Here is a 17,783-nt window from a genome sequence, read left to right as displayed (position 1 = left end):
CATTGAATATAATGGGAGCCAGGAATGCCAACTGATAATTCATGCGCTCTGGAATGAATCCAGAGAAACAAGAGAATGGTCAAACATGGTATGATAGATGTACTACCCCACAGAGGAACACACAAACACAGATGAGCCTTCCTTCTGGCCACTAGTGCCCTAAGAAGAATTGTCTCTCTCAGATTCTAACAGTCACTGTTGCTGTGATTGAACAGTCCTCATGGAATGCAGTAGTGTGAGTATGGTTATTTGAAAGTTGTACTTACTCTTGGAGAATTTCCACTTCCATAAATTAAAATACACAGAAATAATGGTATTTAAATATTCCACTAGCGCACTTTACAGTCAGGAAGATGTGCAGCTCTGTCTGATCAATTAGTAAACTATTCTTATCTGTCAGCAAAATAATAAATTTGCACCTGAGGGAGGTAGAGTTCCAACAAAGATTTTTTTTATTTACAAGGGAAATAATAGACATCAGGAAGGGTTTTAGGCAAAGGGCAACACTAATATGTAAATACAAGAAGCTGTTTCAGAGACGTTAAGAACATAAGAACATAAGAACTAGCCTGCTGGATCAGACCAGAGTCCATCTAGTCCAGCATTCTGCTACTCGCAGTGGCCCACCAGGTGCCTTTGGGAGCTCACATGCAGGAGGTGAAAGCAATGGCCTTCTGCTGCTGCTGCTCCTGAGCACCTGGTCTGCTAAGGCATTTGCAATCTGAGATCAAGGAGGATCAAGATTGGTAGCCATAGATAGACTTCTCCTCCATAAATCTGTCCAAGCCCTTTTTAAAGCTATCCAGGTTAGTGGCCATAACCACCTCCTGTGGCAGCATATTCCAAACACCAATCACACGTTGTATGAAGAAGTGTTTCCTTTTATTAGTCCTAATTCTTCCCCCCAGCATTTTCAATGAATGCCCCCTGGTTCTAGTATTGTGAGAAAGAGAGATAAAGTTCTCTCTGTCAACATTTTCTACCACATGCATAATTTTATAGACTTCAACCATATCCCCCCTCAGACGTCTCCTCTCCAAACTAAAGAGTCCCAAATGCTGCAGCCTCTCCTCATAAGGAAGGTGCTCCAATCCTTCAATCATCCTCGTTGCCCTTCTCTGCACTTTTTACTTTTACTTACTTTTACTATAAGGTGACCAATTTTTTTGTATTAGAAAGCGGGGCGCGCGCACGCACCCACAGCACCACACTGCCTTTTGCAACGGCGCTCCCCAGTCAGGGAACAGGGAAGCGCCCCAGAAGGTGCCTTCTGGGGCGCTTCCCTGTTTCCTGACCGGGGAGCGCCGCGCAAAAGGCTGCCTTTTGCAGCGGCGCTCCCTGGTCAGAAACAGGGAAGCGCCCCAGAAGCGCCCCAGGGAAGCTCCCCTGACCGGGGAGCACCGCCGCAAAAGGCAGTGTGCTGCTGCGGGCCATTGTCCGTAATCGGGACAATGGCATAAGCCCAGCGGGACGCGGGACACTCTACGCAAAAGTGTGAGTGTCCCGCGAAAATCGGGACGGATGGTCACCGTATTTTACTTTTACTTTTTACTTTTACTTACGTTACTTGTTTACAAGATGTTTCAGTATCTTTATATTGTTGTTACAAGGTTCACATAGGTCACTAACCTTCAAAATTGTTAGAAAATATCCAAAATCTCAGGAGGTGTTTAGTTATCTGCTTGGAGCTCTCTAATTGAAGTGTTAACAAGACTTAATTCATAACTTAAGTTTAGTGTAACTGACACAGTTCCTAACCACTAACTCCTAACCTATCTCCCCCTTTTGAGATGTCTATTTCACATGGTGCTTAGCAGAGAAGGACTGGTGGCTTTCATCCAGAAAACCCAATCTTTTCTCTATTTACAATTTCACCACCTTCAGGAACTTCCTTGCCCCATGTCTAGGTTGGTTCTCCTCAGAGAAATGAAAGTCACCCATGTGATTGATTAGGGTTTCTGTGTAATGGTTACCTACAGGACCATAGCACAGATTCCATCACATAAATCTGCTCTTACTCAGAGTAGCTCAGCTCTCACAGAACTAGCCCTCAGCAGCACAACTGTTCACTCTGGCATTCAAAACAATTCTATCTCTCACAGAACTAGTCCTCAGGTTAAGAAAGTGTATCGATTCTCTCTGGCCGATTAGACTGCATTCTCAGTGAACCCTTTATGCTCTCTACATTCTAAGGTCAGAGTGAGCCTAAGTGGCAGCATACATTACACATGGTCTCTTTAAAGTACAGTGATTGGCACTGGAACAACAATGTGGAACTGCACATCAGTGGGTCTGGGTGGGCATACCCCAAGAGTGGTATGAACATCTAGAACTGGAATGACAGTCCCTAGGTCATGTATTTCCTTTCCAAATAACTTTTCCCCTTTGGTGAGGTATATTACTAGTTGTCTAGACTGGCAACTTCTGGGAATGCTAAATTCAGCAGCAGGAAACTCTCTGGTGCATCACTAGGTGGCACTGCAGTGATCCTGGAAATGCAGTGTTTACTTTAGTGATGAAGAAACTCCCCTTCCCCCCCCACACACTAATTAAATTCCAACCCCCTAAACCAAATAAATCAAGATTCTGATATATTTATTTATTGATTGATTGATTGATTGATTGATTGATTGATTGATTGATTGAATTTTTATACCGCCCCATCCCCGAAGGGCTCTGGATATATTGGATTATTAATGAAATAGAAACAGACCTAGCTTGTTTTTTAAATTCATATTTACAGTTTTTTTCCAGCAAAGTAAAACTGATTCCATAATGAATTCTAGAAAATACAGGGAGTTAAGACAGACTTAAGACTCAACTACAGTTCATTAGTGCAAATGCTCTGAATCAAGGCCTACTTCAGACATGAAATTTTTCCTACCTAAATGTACATGCATGTAGGAGAAGCTGGAATATGCTGTCAGATCTAATTTGAAAATCAGTTTTGCAAGATGTATATTTATTGGGGAGTTGTACATGGTAGTAAGTTCCTAGCAAAAACTGCAGACCAAGCATTTGTGTTCTTCACAAATGACTTCTTAGTGTAAGGTGACCAGATTGTAAAGCGGGACGCGGGCGGGCGGGAAACGAGAGCACCCCAGAAGGCAGTGCGCTCCTGCGGCTGCGTGCGCAGGAGGCTGCCGCACTACCTTCTGGGGCGCTTCCCTGTTTCCCACCCTGTGACAGGGCAGGAAAAGGGGAGCCCCCCAGAAGGAAGTGTGGCAGCCTTACAAAAATCGGGACAGTTCAAAAAACCTGCGGGACGCGGGACAAATTGGTTTAAGGCGGGACTGTCCCGCCAAAAGCGGGATGTCTGGTCACCTTGTCTTAGTGGCAATACCAATTAAATTTGTTTCTAGGCAAACTCTCCCCCAAATAGTATAAAGAGGGAGTGTAAAAATATTCCCATTCTACAACTGCTCAAACTGATTCTGTGCCAAAAGACTTCTGAGCTTCAGGGATAGGTGGAAAAGCTGCTCCTTTAGTTTCCCAAGCTCAGCTATGGCTCAAGATGATACTCTGGGGAGGAGTGGGAATCCCATAATGAATTATTCCCTCCCCATCAATCCTAGTGGCCTTCCTAATTTTGGTAGTAATTTTAAAAACATTGATTTGCAGAATGCCTGATTAACTTTTTGATGTGGGAATTTTAAAAATCCAGGCCATTTTTACATTGGTTGTTTCCCATGTGTTTGATGCTGTTAAAAAGATGGGGAGTTTTCTTGCTTCCCCATAGTGTTGGTGGTGCTTTTCTGTAATAAATGTAATAAAAATATTTTTTGAGAGTTTCAGCTAGCTTGCATAAAAAAGAGTTTCAGCTAGTTTGCAACTGGAGCCAGCCAAAACTGGTTTAACTAGTTTCAGTAGGCATAGTCAAAGTTCTTCCCTCTCCTTATCCAAATAGAACAAAAACCCATTTTAAAAAATACCCTTTTTCATCCTTATACCACCTATTGAATTAAAGGTCCTCAAAAAGAATTGAGGAGGCCAGAGTTAGACCCAGGCTACTCTTCAGCCAGCTATTTGCCCCTTTCCGTGAGTACAGCTAGGAGCTGACAAAAGATCGAACTGAACAAGATGCCATGTCTTCTGGAAGTCTAAATAGCCATTTCCGATAATAATTCATTTTTCTTTGTTAAGGAACCCTGGAAGTACAGATGGGAAATCATCAGATGATAGCATTCTTGAATCAAGATGTTTCGCTTCCATGCAATATAAATGGGCACAATAATCGTGAACTGGATATCAAGAAAATGGCTGTTACCTGGTATCTGAGAATTCTTGGAGAGAAAACAGACAAAGTATTGTACTCAGTTGTTTCTGGAGAGCATAATTCACATCGGCGTGGCTTACAAATGAATGAAAGTAAGCTAAAAAGAGGAAATTGTGAACTTTTTATTCCACACATACAGCTTAATGAAGAAGGAACATATGTTTGTTCTGTGATTGTTACCCCAGATAGAGCTGAAGGAACAAAAATTATAACAATATTTGGTAAGTGGTTTTACTATGCTCGTTAGGTAATTTTAGTTTGATAACTTTAGTCTGAAATTCAAATTTAGCTAACTGATCATTACACATATATGCATGCAACAAACTATGCTTCAGAAACAATCCATTTGGGAGAGAGGGGATTAGTGTGGAGAAAAGTTCAGTACCCTCCTCATTCCCATCTGTATCCTTGCAAGTAGTTTTCTCTTAAAAGAAAAGTGGTAAACTACTTTTGATATCCATTCACTGCAGCTGATATATATATAAACATATTGTTATACAAATTCTAACAAAATCTTAACACTGGTAGCCTCCATACAGGATGCCACACATTTAAATTTGGAGATGAATTTGTTGTAGTTAAATTATGTGTGTTAGCAGGAAAGTTTCCTTTGGCCAGCATCGATTTGAAGATGTTTCAAGTGCCGTCCTAGTGTTTTCAGGATGGTGCCCAGGGTGCCGATTACCACTGGGACGACCTCAGCTGGTTTGTGCCATAGACGCTGAAGCTTGATTTTCAAATCGTGGTATTTAGTGACCTTCTCATGTTCTTTTTCAACAACCCTACTGTCACCAGGTATTGCTGTGTCAGTGATGGTCATTTTCTTGTCCTCGATCACTGTGATGTCTGATGTATTATGTGCCAGCACTGTCCACTTGGATTCAAAAGTTCCACAAGTTCTTGACCGTCAGATTTTACGTGACTTTCTCTGGACAATGTCCCCACCAGTTTTTTTAGCTCTTCTAATGTTGTAATTCTTGCATAAATTCCAGTGGATCATCTTAATCACTGAGTTGTGTCTCTGTTTTCACTCAGTCTGGGTGATCTTTTTGCCACAGCTGAGTACATGATCTACAGTTTCATCACAATCAAAATCGAGATTCAGTGATCATGCCACAAATCAGCTGAGGTTGTCCCAGTGGTAATTAGCACCCTAAGTGCCATTCCGGAAACACTAGGGTGGCACTTGAAACATCTTCAAATCGACAAAGTCAACATCAGTCAGATTCAGAAGCCAGCCTTGCTGGGATCCCCACAAATACTGTGCTGACACATTACAATGTCTTTTGCCTCTGGATGAGGCTTGAACTACTACTACTACTACTACTACTACTACTACTACTACTACTACTACTACTACTACTACTACTACTACTACTACTACTACTACTACTGGACTGGTGTGGCTTCCAGCTGCTCCCATTGAGCTCAGCTCCCATGGCTGCTCCCCGCATTCTCACTTGGCAGCGGGGTCAGTAAGGACTCTCCTTCACTTCCTCTTTGCTAGATCACTGGAGAATAAGGGCTTATCCCCCATCACCAATGCTTGTGCCCAACTTTTTGCCACTGTCTGACACAGAAGGAAGCTGATATAGTTTGCACTTGCATAGACAATGCTCTTTCATTTTTGCGCAGATTTAACATCCACTCCTGTACTTTAATTGTTTTCAGATTTTTCTGCAAACCTGGAGGCGCCCCCAAGTTTGGCGAAAAATCTCTTTTCTGACATTATAGGTCAAATCTGTAGATTTAGATATCCACAGATCAGCCCACACATGGTTTTTAGATGTATAGATACAAATAGCTATAATAAAAGGTCCCTCCATATGGGCATGAAGAAAAAAATGACTACCTACATGAATTTTCCTGCCCACATGATAGCTATGTTTTCCTGCTGCCATGTAGCAATGTCACTGCTAAGCAAGTTTGAGAAAGATCAGAGAAAAGTTGAGGGAACTCAGGGTGGCACACAAACGCGCCACTACAGTGTGGGAAATTCTGTTTTAACAGCAGTCCTGTAGACACATTTACTTAAAATATGTGGAGTTCAGTGGAACTTATAAACAAATATGCAGAATGTTTTAGCTGAAATTTTCTCCTACTGGATTTAGGGATGGGGGTGGGGGGTAGAAAATAAATTAGTTAAATTATGTTAGTTAGCCCATCAGCACTGCTGAAATTAGATTCAAAGACAGCAATGATTAAAATATATCAGCCTAAACTGATGACTAACACAAATGTTTGTCTCTGTGCAGCTCAACCTACTGTCATCCTGACTCCCACGGAAGTTACTATAGAAAGAGACAGGGAGATGACGCTGTCATGTATAGTACATAAATTCTACCCTGATTTGATTAACATTTTCTGGCAAAAATATTCCAAGAAAACCTTAGATAAAAAAGAATGTGTTGAAAATATTTGCACAGGGTCATCTGAAAAAAATGGAGATGGGACTTTTAATATAACCAGTAAATTATGGCTTCAACCATCTTCACAAGATGATGGGGATATCTACAGCTGTATTGTGGATCACAAATCATTTCTCACAAATCAAATGTTCAATGCCACCTTGACAATAACAGGTATTCCTTCTGCAATCGCTTTTCTGTATGTGCTGTGATTTCTTGTTTCCAGGTTTTTCTTTTAAGGACCTATGATACTGTGATGTACTCTGGATTATATGTAAATATAGTGATTGTATATTGTTATTAAGTATGGGAGGAGAAATAGCTTGAGTGGCCGAGGGAGTAAGCCAATGAGATTGGGTGAGGGATGGTGTTTAGCATATGGAGTATGACTGTTTGCAAAGGGCTAGGGTTTGCTTGGAGAGGGGTGTGTGAGAACAGTAATTTGTGATTGGTTGCTTTTACTAGCTGGAAGTTGAATGAGAGAGAAACCAAGTATTTGGAAACAGAACTGAAATGTTTAGCTGTAGTTGAGTCTCTCAGATGACAACAATAAATGTCGCAGGAGGACATTGGTCAAGAACAATGCAGGAAACTTGAACTGAGTGTTGTGCATCAATAGAAACCTCAAATGGGGAGATTTGGAATGATTCAAGACAAATTATTCAATGAACCTTTCAAACATATTTGTTTTGATTGGAGTGCTGTGTGGTTTCCGGGCTGTATGGCCTTGTTCTAGCAGCATTCTCTCCTGATGTTTCGCCTGCATCTGTGGCTGGCATCTTCAGAGGATCTGATGTAGGAAAGGAAAGCAAGTGGAGTATATATACTGTGAGGTCAATAGGTGAGGCCATCTGAATAGAAGTAGCTTGGCATGTGAGTAACAATGAAGTCTGTAGCCTGTGAGTCACAATGAAGATAGCAAGGTCAATATGTGAATGCATCTGAATAGAAGTAACCTGGCCTTTGTTTCCTTTGATTGCTATTATTATTATGATTGCTATTATACCTATAGTTTCGCCACAGATGCAGGCAAAACGTCAGGAGAGAATGCTGCTAGAACATGGCCATACAGCCCGGAAACCACACAGCACTCCAGTGATTCTGGCTGTGAAAGCCTTCTACAATACATATTTGTTTTGATTATTTTTGACAAACTTTATACTCTATCTTTCTATTCTCTTAAAACTAAACAAAAAAGCATCAATAAAACAATTAAAATCAAGTTAAAATAATTAAAACCAAGTTAAATACAAATGTAAAATAAAAGCTAAAATGTAGGACAAAAGAAGAGATAACTGAGGGAATGTCAAATGAAACAACAACAAAAATCTTTACTGGCTGATGGAAGACAGCAAAAGAAGAGGCCAGTATAATTTCTATGGGGAGAAAGTTCTACAGTTTAGGTGCCATGACTGAGAAGGCCCTTGCCTGGGTTTCCCCCTACCAAGCCTAAGAAGGCAGGGCTTATGAGATGACTGTAGTGACCAGGTAGGTTTCTAAGGCAGTAAGTGGTCCTTCAGGTGTACTGCTTCAAATATAGGACTTTAAAGGTGAACACCAACACTTTGACTTGTTTCTTGAAACAAAGTGCAAGCCAGTGTAGGTGGGCCAAGACTGGAGTGATATGGTCCCTAGGACCCATTGCACCAATGGGCCAACTTCTGAACACTTTTCAAGGGCAACTGTATGTAAAGTTCATTGTTGTAATCTAAAATGTAGGCACAACTGCAGCAGTCAGATCTTTTCTGACCAGGAAAGGCAGTAGCTGGCTAACCCACGGAAGATGGTGAAAGCTGGTGGAGCCTTGCAGAATCCTAGAGACCAACAGGCTGTGCTACTAGCACCACCTTTAGAAATCTACACTCCTGGTAAAACCACAATCCCTGAAGACAGAACATCCCAGTCCCAGCCTGGAAAGGCAGTCTCTAGCCCTTTCCCTCCCAGAGATATAAGGAAAATGGCACATCTCTGCAAGGAAGAGGGACAAAAGCTTTCTTTTTAAAACGTGAAAACTTGGAATTCAGAGAGCCTGCCTGACCTATCATTACAAATGTATATCAATGTGTTGATATTTTAGTGCTTTTAAAAAAAAATGAAGCCATAATATTGATACATCGATATAAGCATGTGAAAAAAAATGGTGGTGGAGGGAGTGCAGTGATGGTACCAATGATGACAACACTTTCCCTTGACTATCCTGATAATTTAAGAGACATGTAGAAGAAAATTAATTAAGTCTACAACTTTGAGAATGCAGAGGGAGAAAAGACATGCAGAAAAAGTGTGCCCAAATTGATTCCAGTGATGGTGGATAGTAAGTTGAGCATTCAGAAAAACCCAGTAGCAATTTCAGTCCCTAAATCAGACCTGAATCAGATTGGAAAATATTGTACATTTGGTTTCCCCAACAGCATACCCCCTCTGGAATGAAAGTCCATAAGAGTTGCAGAAAAGTAACTGATTTGGGGTGCTGTGTGGTTTCCAGGCTGCATGGCCGTGTTCTAGCAGCATTCTCTCCTGACGTTTCGCCTGCATCTGTGGCTGGCATCTTCAGAGGATCTGATGATGGCCTCACCTATTGACCTCATCAGATCCTCTGAAGATGCCAGCCACAGATGCAGGTGAAACGTCAGGAGAGAATGCTGCTAGAACACGGCCATACAGCCCGGAAACCACACAGCACCCCAGTGATTCCAGCCGTGAAAGCCTTCGACAATACATAGTAACTGATTTGTAGGAAATACAAGTGCTGATTTATAGGAAATACAAAAATTAAAATCTGTAGAAAGAACTATATTGGCTCTGCATGTTGAACCTAAAGAATCATTGGCTGGTCAAGATTCTTTCCAGCTAATAAACTCGGAAGGAAGGAAGGAAGGAAGGAAGGAAGGAAGGAAGGAAGGAAGGAAGGAAGGAAGGAAGGAAGGAAGGAAGGAAGGAAGGAAGGAAGGAAGGAAAGTGTCTTAAGATACAATTCTGAAGAGGCAGCCCAATGCATTATTATATCCTGAGTGCTTACCAGAGGTGGGATCCAACCAGTTCTCACCACTTCTCTAAAAGTGGTTACTAATTTTTTCTGAGTGCCGAGAAGGGGTTACTAAAGCAACCTCCCTGCCCAATAGGGACTGGAGGTGCGTGTGTGCGGGGGCGCCACTGTTTGAATCCCACCACCATTGGAACCTGTTGTTAAAATTTTTGGATCCCACCACTGGTGCTTACTTATGCTGTGCTATAGTTCTCACCGTTTCTTGGAACATGTGATAAAACCACCTGTGTTAATGCTACTTCTTTATGGTAAGGTATCATAAGGCTGATACATTTTGTAATGTGCAAGAGGCAGTAGGAGCATAATGTATGCTTTTCGTTTTGTTTTTACAGATCCTCCACAAAATTTAAGTTGGATAGCTGGACTGTTTTTCATGTTGATTGCAATTGGTGGTTTTGCTGCATTTGTGTACTATTGGTGGTTTATGAAAAGTAAGTTATTTTAAAAATGCATCATGGCAGTGATCACTAAACAAAAATGAGTAGTTCTCATGAAGGTTTATGTTTATAAGACTTGGTTCTCATTTTCCCAATACTGTAAATCTTAGGCAAATAGTTGTCCAGGTGCCTACAGATCTGATATCAGGGAGGATATGGATGTGTATCTTGGAGGGTTTTCCCCCCAGATTTAAATTCCTACAGCCCCAGGAAAATAAATTTAGGAAGAGTATAATTTTTTCATTGGCTTCAGGACATGTTTGCCAATTATGAATGAGTTACACCCAGGCTACAATACAGTAATCACACACATGATAAGTGAAAAAAGTGCTCAACATATTTAATATAAACCTGTACGTGTGCCTGCAGAAATGCAGAAACTACAAACTCATCAGACTCATCAGAACATCAGACTCAAGACTTTTCACAATGTACCATAGCCACATTGTGCAGATCTGGCATAAAGTCCTAAATGAGAGCATCACAATGTCCACAATAAATCCAAAGTCCAAAATTAAGGCGAGCTCTCTGTTGTTATCCCCCCTGCCCATTTGTGGATTCCAAGATGGAGGGTGAAAGAGAAAGTCCATCACAATATAGGCTTGATGATAACTAGTTTTGCCTTGTTCCTTACAGTTAAACCAACAATCCTGGCATTTGTTGGAAATACAGAACTGAAGCATATGGAGAAATCAGAATTTCTGTGCTTGATTTCTGGTTTTCGTCCAAAGCCATTAGATGTAACTTTTTTCATCACTCCATCTAACAACGAAAAACAGAAAATTTTCTCCTGGAATACCAAAGCAAGCAATAGTGACAGCAAAGATGAAGAGTGCCCTCTCCTCACAAAGCATGAGGCTATTAAAATTGATGCAACTTGGGAAGAAAAAAAACGCAAGATTTTTCATGTTTCCTGTAAAATATGTATAACTCCAGATGTAAAACTGCTGGGAGAATTTGAGCTTTCCCTTGAAGTCAGTCATGGAACCCTTCCACATGGTTTCCTTGTAGAAACAGCATCCTTTAAAGTCATAGGTAAGCAAAAAAGGCATCCTGCACTAGCAAAAATAGTTACTTTGCTCTTGAACATAATTTTGTTGTCCTTGCCCACATTTTTTGCTGACATTGGCTCCTTCCTACAGCCAATCATGGCACATATAGAAATCAATGTTGGATTACAGTATTTATTTATTCATTCCACTTTTATACCGCCCTCCCCCAAAGGGCTCAGTAGTGATCTTACAGTAGATTCTGTGACCTTTACCACTATATATGAATACAAACAGGGAAGAACAAATTTGTTCTTATTCATGTTGTTCCTTGAGAAAACTGCTTGTAGTTTAGAGTGTTGAGTCACCTAACAGCAGATGGCAACCAGCTGTATATTTTATGTATTGTCGAAGGCTTTCATGACCAGATTCAACTTGTGGTTGTTGTGGGTTTTCCAGGCTGTATGGCCATGGTCTGGTAGTATTGTATTGCGGGTGGGGTTTTTCAGTCCAAGAAGTGATTCACATTTGCATTCCTGAAAAACCCCACCTGCAATACAATACTATCAACCACACCTTTGCATGGCAAGTTCCACATAAACACTTACTGACTGATTCCCCACCCTGGGACTTGGACAATATATACCCCACTAAAACATTTCCTTCTCACTGGACACAGTGTGTAACAGACTTCCCTCTGTGATACACCTCTGAAGATGCCAGCCACAGATGCAGGCGAAACGTTAGGAACAAGATCTACCAGACCACGGCCACACAGCCAGGAAAACCCACAACAACCTGTATATTTTATGTCCATCGAATGTAGACACTGCAGCGCAGAGCTTAAAAGAATGCCAGGGCACATTCATAAACTTGGCAAAGGCTAACAAGGGCTGTCTCAAGTAATTTGGTCTCTCCAAACATACTACTCCAACAAAATGTGTGATTGTAGCAGTTATGGCACGGGCCGGAGAGATGGCACCTCCTCCTGCCTTCATCACAACTTGAACTCAGGATGGGCCCCAGAGGAAGCTCAGGTCCTGGACCAGGAAGAGACAGACCTTGCCCTGGGTCAAAGCAGTGGCAGCAGCAAGTGCATGAGAATGTTCCCACTCCCCGCCCTAGCACTTGGGTCCAAGGTAGACTAGAGACAAAGACTTTGCAATAAAAAAAGTTTGTTTCCAGCCAGTGACGTAGGTATAGATTTTTTTAGGGGGGGGTTGGGAACGGGGCCATGCCCCCACCCATCCCTGGGGGCATGGCCATGCCTCCCCAAGCCCTATCCCAGGGGTCCCCAAACTACGGCCCAGGGGCCAAATCAGGCCCCCGGAAGACATTTATCCAGCCCGCTGGGCAGAAGCGGATCTCCCCCTTCTCTATCTCCTTTTCCCCAGGTTTACAAACAGCATTAAGCGCGGGCGACTCGCTGCTCATTCCAAGTGGCCGGAGGGGACCGTACCAATGCGGCAAGGGGGGGAGAGAGAAAGGCGGCAGAGCTTCAGGGCCAGATTGGAAGGGGACCGCGGGGGTGGGGGGCTCGGCCAGGGGCGGGTCGAGGGCGGATGGATGGCGCCCCCCCCCCGCGGGCGGCACTTGGTCCGGCCCCCGGCTGGGCTCTGGCCATGCGTGAACTGGCCCCCTGTTTAAAAAGTTTGGGGACCCCTGCCCTATCCCCTGCCTCAGTGCTTATAAAAGCAGCTCTCCAAGGCCAGGGATGGCAGACTCCCCTGCCCCGTCAACCCCCTCCCCACGGCTGGGCTCCCAGCTGGGAGCCGGCAGTCCCTTCTACCCTCCTCTCTGAGCAGAGGTATAGCTAGGGAAAAAGGAGCCCAGTGCAAAATCTGAGTTTTGCGTGCCCCCCGCCCCCATGGGTGGCCGCTGTGATGCTGGAATCCACCCCCAAACAGCATCACTTTCAATGGTGTTTAAACTAGGGAGCCCAGATTCTCCTTTTAAATCCATCTTAAAGGGAGAATCTGGGGTCCTCAGTTAAAACAACATTGAAAGTGATGCTGTTTCAGGGTGGATTATCCCCCACCCTGAAACAGCATCACTTTCAATGTTTAAACTGGGGACTTCAGATTCTCCCTTTAAATCCATATTGAAGGAGGTGGCTTTAAAAGGAGAATCTGGGGAAATTTGGACGGTGCTTGCTGTCAGGGGTGCAAATTGTTAAGCTAGCAGCACCAAACTTTCAAGGTTTCTTTAGGAGACTTTCCTGATGACACCACCCAAGTTTGGTGAAGTTTGGGTCAGGGGATCCAAAGTTATGGACCCTCAAAGGTGTAGCCCCCATCTTCTATTAGCTCCCATTGAAAACAATGGGGGATGGGGCACCCCCTTTGTGAGTCCATAACTTTGGACCCCCTGAACCAAACATCACCAAACCTGGTTGGTATCATCAAGAGAGTGTTCCAACAAATCCCTGGAATTTTGGTGCCGCTAGCCTAAAAACTGTGCCCCCTGCAGGCCAAAAACAAAAAAAACCCAAAAAACCAAAAAACACAAACGGGGCAGAGCTTCAGACATGTAATGGGGGGAGTTGAACCCAAGAACCCCCCTTACCTACGTCCTTGTTTCCAACCTGCTCCCAGCCCTATCAGTCCACTTCAGTCTCCCCTGTCCCTGACTGTAATTAGAGAGGGACTCCATGATCTTCAGAAATCTCTGCCCCATCCTGATTGATAGGAGTGATTTCTAAATATGATTAAACCTCTTTCTGATTACAACCAAAACAAGGGAGGAGGGAGGGGGACTGAGAGGCCGGGGGTGTATGTGTGTGTCATGAGGCTGCCCCAAGTGACTGCTTGTGCAATCTGGATGTATTATTTAGGCTTTTATTTGAAATTTGATTTGTCCCTCTCCTTTTGTCAGTTAATTGGGTGTTTACAGCATTATTTGAAACAGATCATTTCCTCTTTGTTATAGGGTTTTTTCAGTATAAATAGATGTTTCTTTTCTAGTGTTCAAACCTTGTTGTTTTCTTTCCTAGCACTTCCACTGTTGGATCCAATCTGGTGCTCCACTGATATGCCAACAGCAAATGAGTCTATGACTCTTAATTGTAAAATTCATTCTTATTTTCCCCAAACAATTGATGTGTTTTGGAATATAGATGATGAACAACTTCCAGAGAAGCCCATTTTAAGTAAACCAGTGAAAGCAACAGATGGGCTTTTTTTCTGCACTAGCACTATAAAGTATCTCCCCAAAGCAGTAGATTCTGGAAAGAAATTCTTGTGCAAAGCTAACCTCAGTGGCTCACTTCAGTGCAGACAATCTGTTTGGGAAATGAAAACTGTGGGTAAGTTGAACAAGTCAAACAGCATTTTCTTTTAACACATAGTGTGCATTCTTTAATGCTAACCACAGAGCAGTTTATGTAGGTATAATCCATCTTTTCCTTTCTATGTGCAGACTGCAATAGACAAAAAACCCACAAAATTTCAGAATTACCAAAAGTTCTTTCTTTGTTTGAGCTGTTGATAACTATAATCTTTTGCCTTATCCTAGTATATTGGTTTCTGTTTTTCTTCTTGATAACCCTGTGTATATGCTGTCAAGTCACAACCAACTTAGAGCAACCCCAGCAATGGACTTTGAAAGCAAGTAAGAAGCAGAGGTGGTTTGCCATTGCCTTCCTGGGTGGTCTCCCAATCAGTGATGTAGCTACAATGGGGACATCCAAGGACAAACGCCCCAGTCGCCCCTGTTGAGTCATGCGGGGAGGGGATGGGCAAAATTGCCCCCAAACTTCTGACCCACCACACACCCCGCCCCCCCCCGGCTGGTCCCCTCTCACTCAGGCTGAGTGAGAGGGAGCTGGCTGGGCCTTACGTTGGAGCCTGAGCTGTGCTGTGTGAGGGGAGGCAGGCTGGGCGCTTGCTCCCGTCTATCTGTTAAGTGGGATACAAGGGTGTGTGGCATGGTGCAGAGGGCATGGCACATGGGGGTGTGGTACGGGGTGGTGGAAAATTCAGAGTCCGCCTCGGGCTCCATTTGCCCTAGCTGCGCCACTATCTCCCAACCAAGAACCGACTTTCCATGGTCTAATGAGGTCATGCTATGCCATGCCACTTTCCCTCCCAATCATCCTACACCTAGTCTTTTGTTTGTTTGTTTGTTTGTTCGTCCGTCCATCCGTCCGTCCGTCCGTCCGTCCGTCCGTCTGTCCTCCCTCCCTCCCTCCCTCCCTCCCTTCCCATCAGTTCAAATCTATTCTCTGCCATGGAAACTCACTAGGTTTCTCCTCTTTGTTTCTCTCTTACTCAGACTTGGGACAGTCTCTCAGCCTAACCTATCCCACAGGATTGTTAGAATAAAATGAAAGGAAGAATGATCTTCTAAGTTTCTTTGGGGCGCCACTGGGGATAAAAATTGGGTATAATTGTCCACATAAATGAAAATCAGTCTAATGTAGAGAACTGTTTCTGGTTAAGAGACAAATTGTAACAGTGGTGCCTTAAACAGAAAATGGTCTCCTTCAGCAGTATAGTACACAACAAGGAATACATGGAGAAAAATAGATTTTCTTTTCTTTTTTATGCATTCCAGTTGTGAGTACAGAAAGTTAGCAATATAGTCTGCACAGTTAATCCTGGGTCCTGTATTGTTCACTAGTAGCCATGCACGCTGGTAGAAGCTAGCAAACTGCGGAACCACCCATGTTTTCAGTTTGGGCATTGAAACACTTTGTACAGTATGCTGAATCCTCAAAGGGAGACATAAATTCTCAGGATGATCCATTACTACTTCTTTTTATCTGATTTTTCCTTTTCTCTCTTACTCAAAATCCATATCCATTTTATCACTTTATTTGGTTACCTCTGTTGCCCTATTATTTTTTCAAATTTATATAAAAACAGAGGAAAATTATGATTTCATTTCTCATTTTCAATTAAGCATTCTAACCATTTTATTTACTGTTTGTGTGCTTTCATTATTAACAGTGCATACTCCAAAAGTCTCTGAAATTGATTGTGAGCCCTCTGAGCCAGAGTGTGGGAAAGCTATTACTTTGTCTTGTTCAGTGAAAGATTTCAACCCACCTACGTGTAAGATCTGTTGGAGAAGAGGCTTTGAAAAACTCACTCATGCTCAAATTTATACAAAAGAGCCATATCAGGATGCAACATCAAACCTGTATTGCATGGAAAGCCAAGCATCATTTATACCAAAGCCAGAAGACCATTTGATAGAGTTTGTGGTTGAAATTGACCATTGCAACAAAACTACAAGAAACATATTCAGACTTATGTTAAAAGGTGATTATTCAAATAGTTCATGTATATTATACAACTATTTGAGTTTCCTGTCTGAAATGGTTTGTATAGGTTCTTTTCCCATAGGGTTCCAATTATATGTTGTACAAATTTGATTGTAATGACTTCAGTCTGATCCCATAGAACCTGATAGGTTTCTTCCTGTCTCCCTGTTTAAAGAAGATTTGCTTTATTGTTTGCTTCAAGGACGTTACTATGATCAGTCTTGAGCGGATTTTAAAATCATGGCTTTTTCAGAATAAAGTTTGCAAACTGTAGTTTCTGAAGGGGACCTCAACATCTCTAATCGAAGCTAATGAAATTACAATGCAGATGGTTTCCTGGGGAGGCAGTGACAGTTATGCATGCTGTTTTTGTACTAGTTTTCCATTAAAAAAACCCAATAGCAACACATAGGCTGTTTAAATCTAGAGGATTTGCTCTGCCCTCACTCTCAAGCTGAAATAAGGCTTTTGGAGAGGTTGTCTTTCACCTGTGCTCCTTCTACTGTGTTCTGCTGTTTCCAAAGATTAGTCCTGTTATTTCCCAACCTCCTTTGCTTCAATTTTTTTTGGGAAAAGTAGTCAAAGTAATTTGCCCACATGTGGACAGGAAGGTTCAGCTTTCTGAACCTTCTTGCCAATATATACAATTCCCCCACCCCTGTCCCTTTCCACTCACTATCCTCCCTCCCATGGGTAGGTTTTTTTGTCATTAAAACATCAATAGTAGGGTAATCGCGGGGGGGGGGGGAGTTAATTGCAAATATCTGGTGGTGGTGGGAGGAATGGTGGTGTGAGATGACAGGGAGGGAAAATAGAGCCCCAAAATCCCTCCACTGGTGCACAGAGATGCAGAGATGGGTATGAGATGGGTAGGGGAAAGGCAGAACAGAAAACCACTCACTGTGAACACTCTATTACCATTGTGAATTCATCCTTAATGGGGAATTGTCCCCATGTGGAAGCAGTCCTAGTGACCCATTACAAACATGACAAGCAGCATTGTATGGCTCATTTAAAATCCAAAGTAAAAGGGTAGAGGATAGAGAAGCAACTGATGTATGATTTATATCCTAACCTGGATAGATAATCATAGTTATCAATTCTGTAACTCATTCTAAATTAACTGACAAATCTACACTGAGATTTCATATGAGTACCATATTTTTTGGATTGTACTGTAGAATTTCATTGTTCCCCAAACCTGCTGTAGCTTTTTCTGAATTTTACCCATACTGGGCTATTAATGATGATATAAATAGGGATGTGCTTTGAGTTGGTTGGCATCACTTTTCCCAGGGATGCTTTTAAATAATTGATTTTAGAGTTCTGAGACACAAATAATACCTAATTCTGAAGGTTTC

General features: G+C 42.5%; 1 protein-coding gene across 1 annotated transcript in view; it reads left to right on the top strand.

Annotated features, from left to right (window-relative positions):
* Positions 1-17,783, top strand: part of NCR3LG1 (natural killer cell cytotoxicity receptor 3 ligand 1) — a 31,695-nt gene that overhangs the window by 1,392 nt on the left and 12,520 nt on the right. The window contains exons 2-7 of the mRNA XM_048484576.1: positions 4,144-4,497; positions 6,532-6,858; positions 10,063-10,161; positions 10,804-11,202; positions 14,149-14,460; positions 16,106-16,420. Of these exons, the coding sequence (XP_048340533.1) occupies positions 4,144-4,497; positions 6,532-6,858; positions 10,063-10,161; positions 10,804-11,202; positions 14,149-14,460; positions 16,106-16,420 (1,806 nt within the window). The remainder of the gene's footprint in view (positions 1-4,143; positions 4,498-6,531; positions 6,859-10,062; positions 10,162-10,803; positions 11,203-14,148; positions 14,461-16,105; positions 16,421-17,783) is intronic.

The sequence above is a fragment of the Sphaerodactylus townsendi genome, linkage group LG02 (genome assembly GCF_021028975.2).
Source record: "Sphaerodactylus townsendi isolate TG3544 linkage group LG02, MPM_Stown_v2.3, whole genome shotgun sequence".
In the NCBI taxonomy this organism is placed as follows: domain Eukaryota; kingdom Metazoa; phylum Chordata; class Lepidosauria; order Squamata; family Sphaerodactylidae; genus Sphaerodactylus; species Sphaerodactylus townsendi.
The sequence above is the reverse complement of the archived record's forward strand: the minus strand, read 5'-3'. Positions and strand labels throughout refer to the sequence as shown.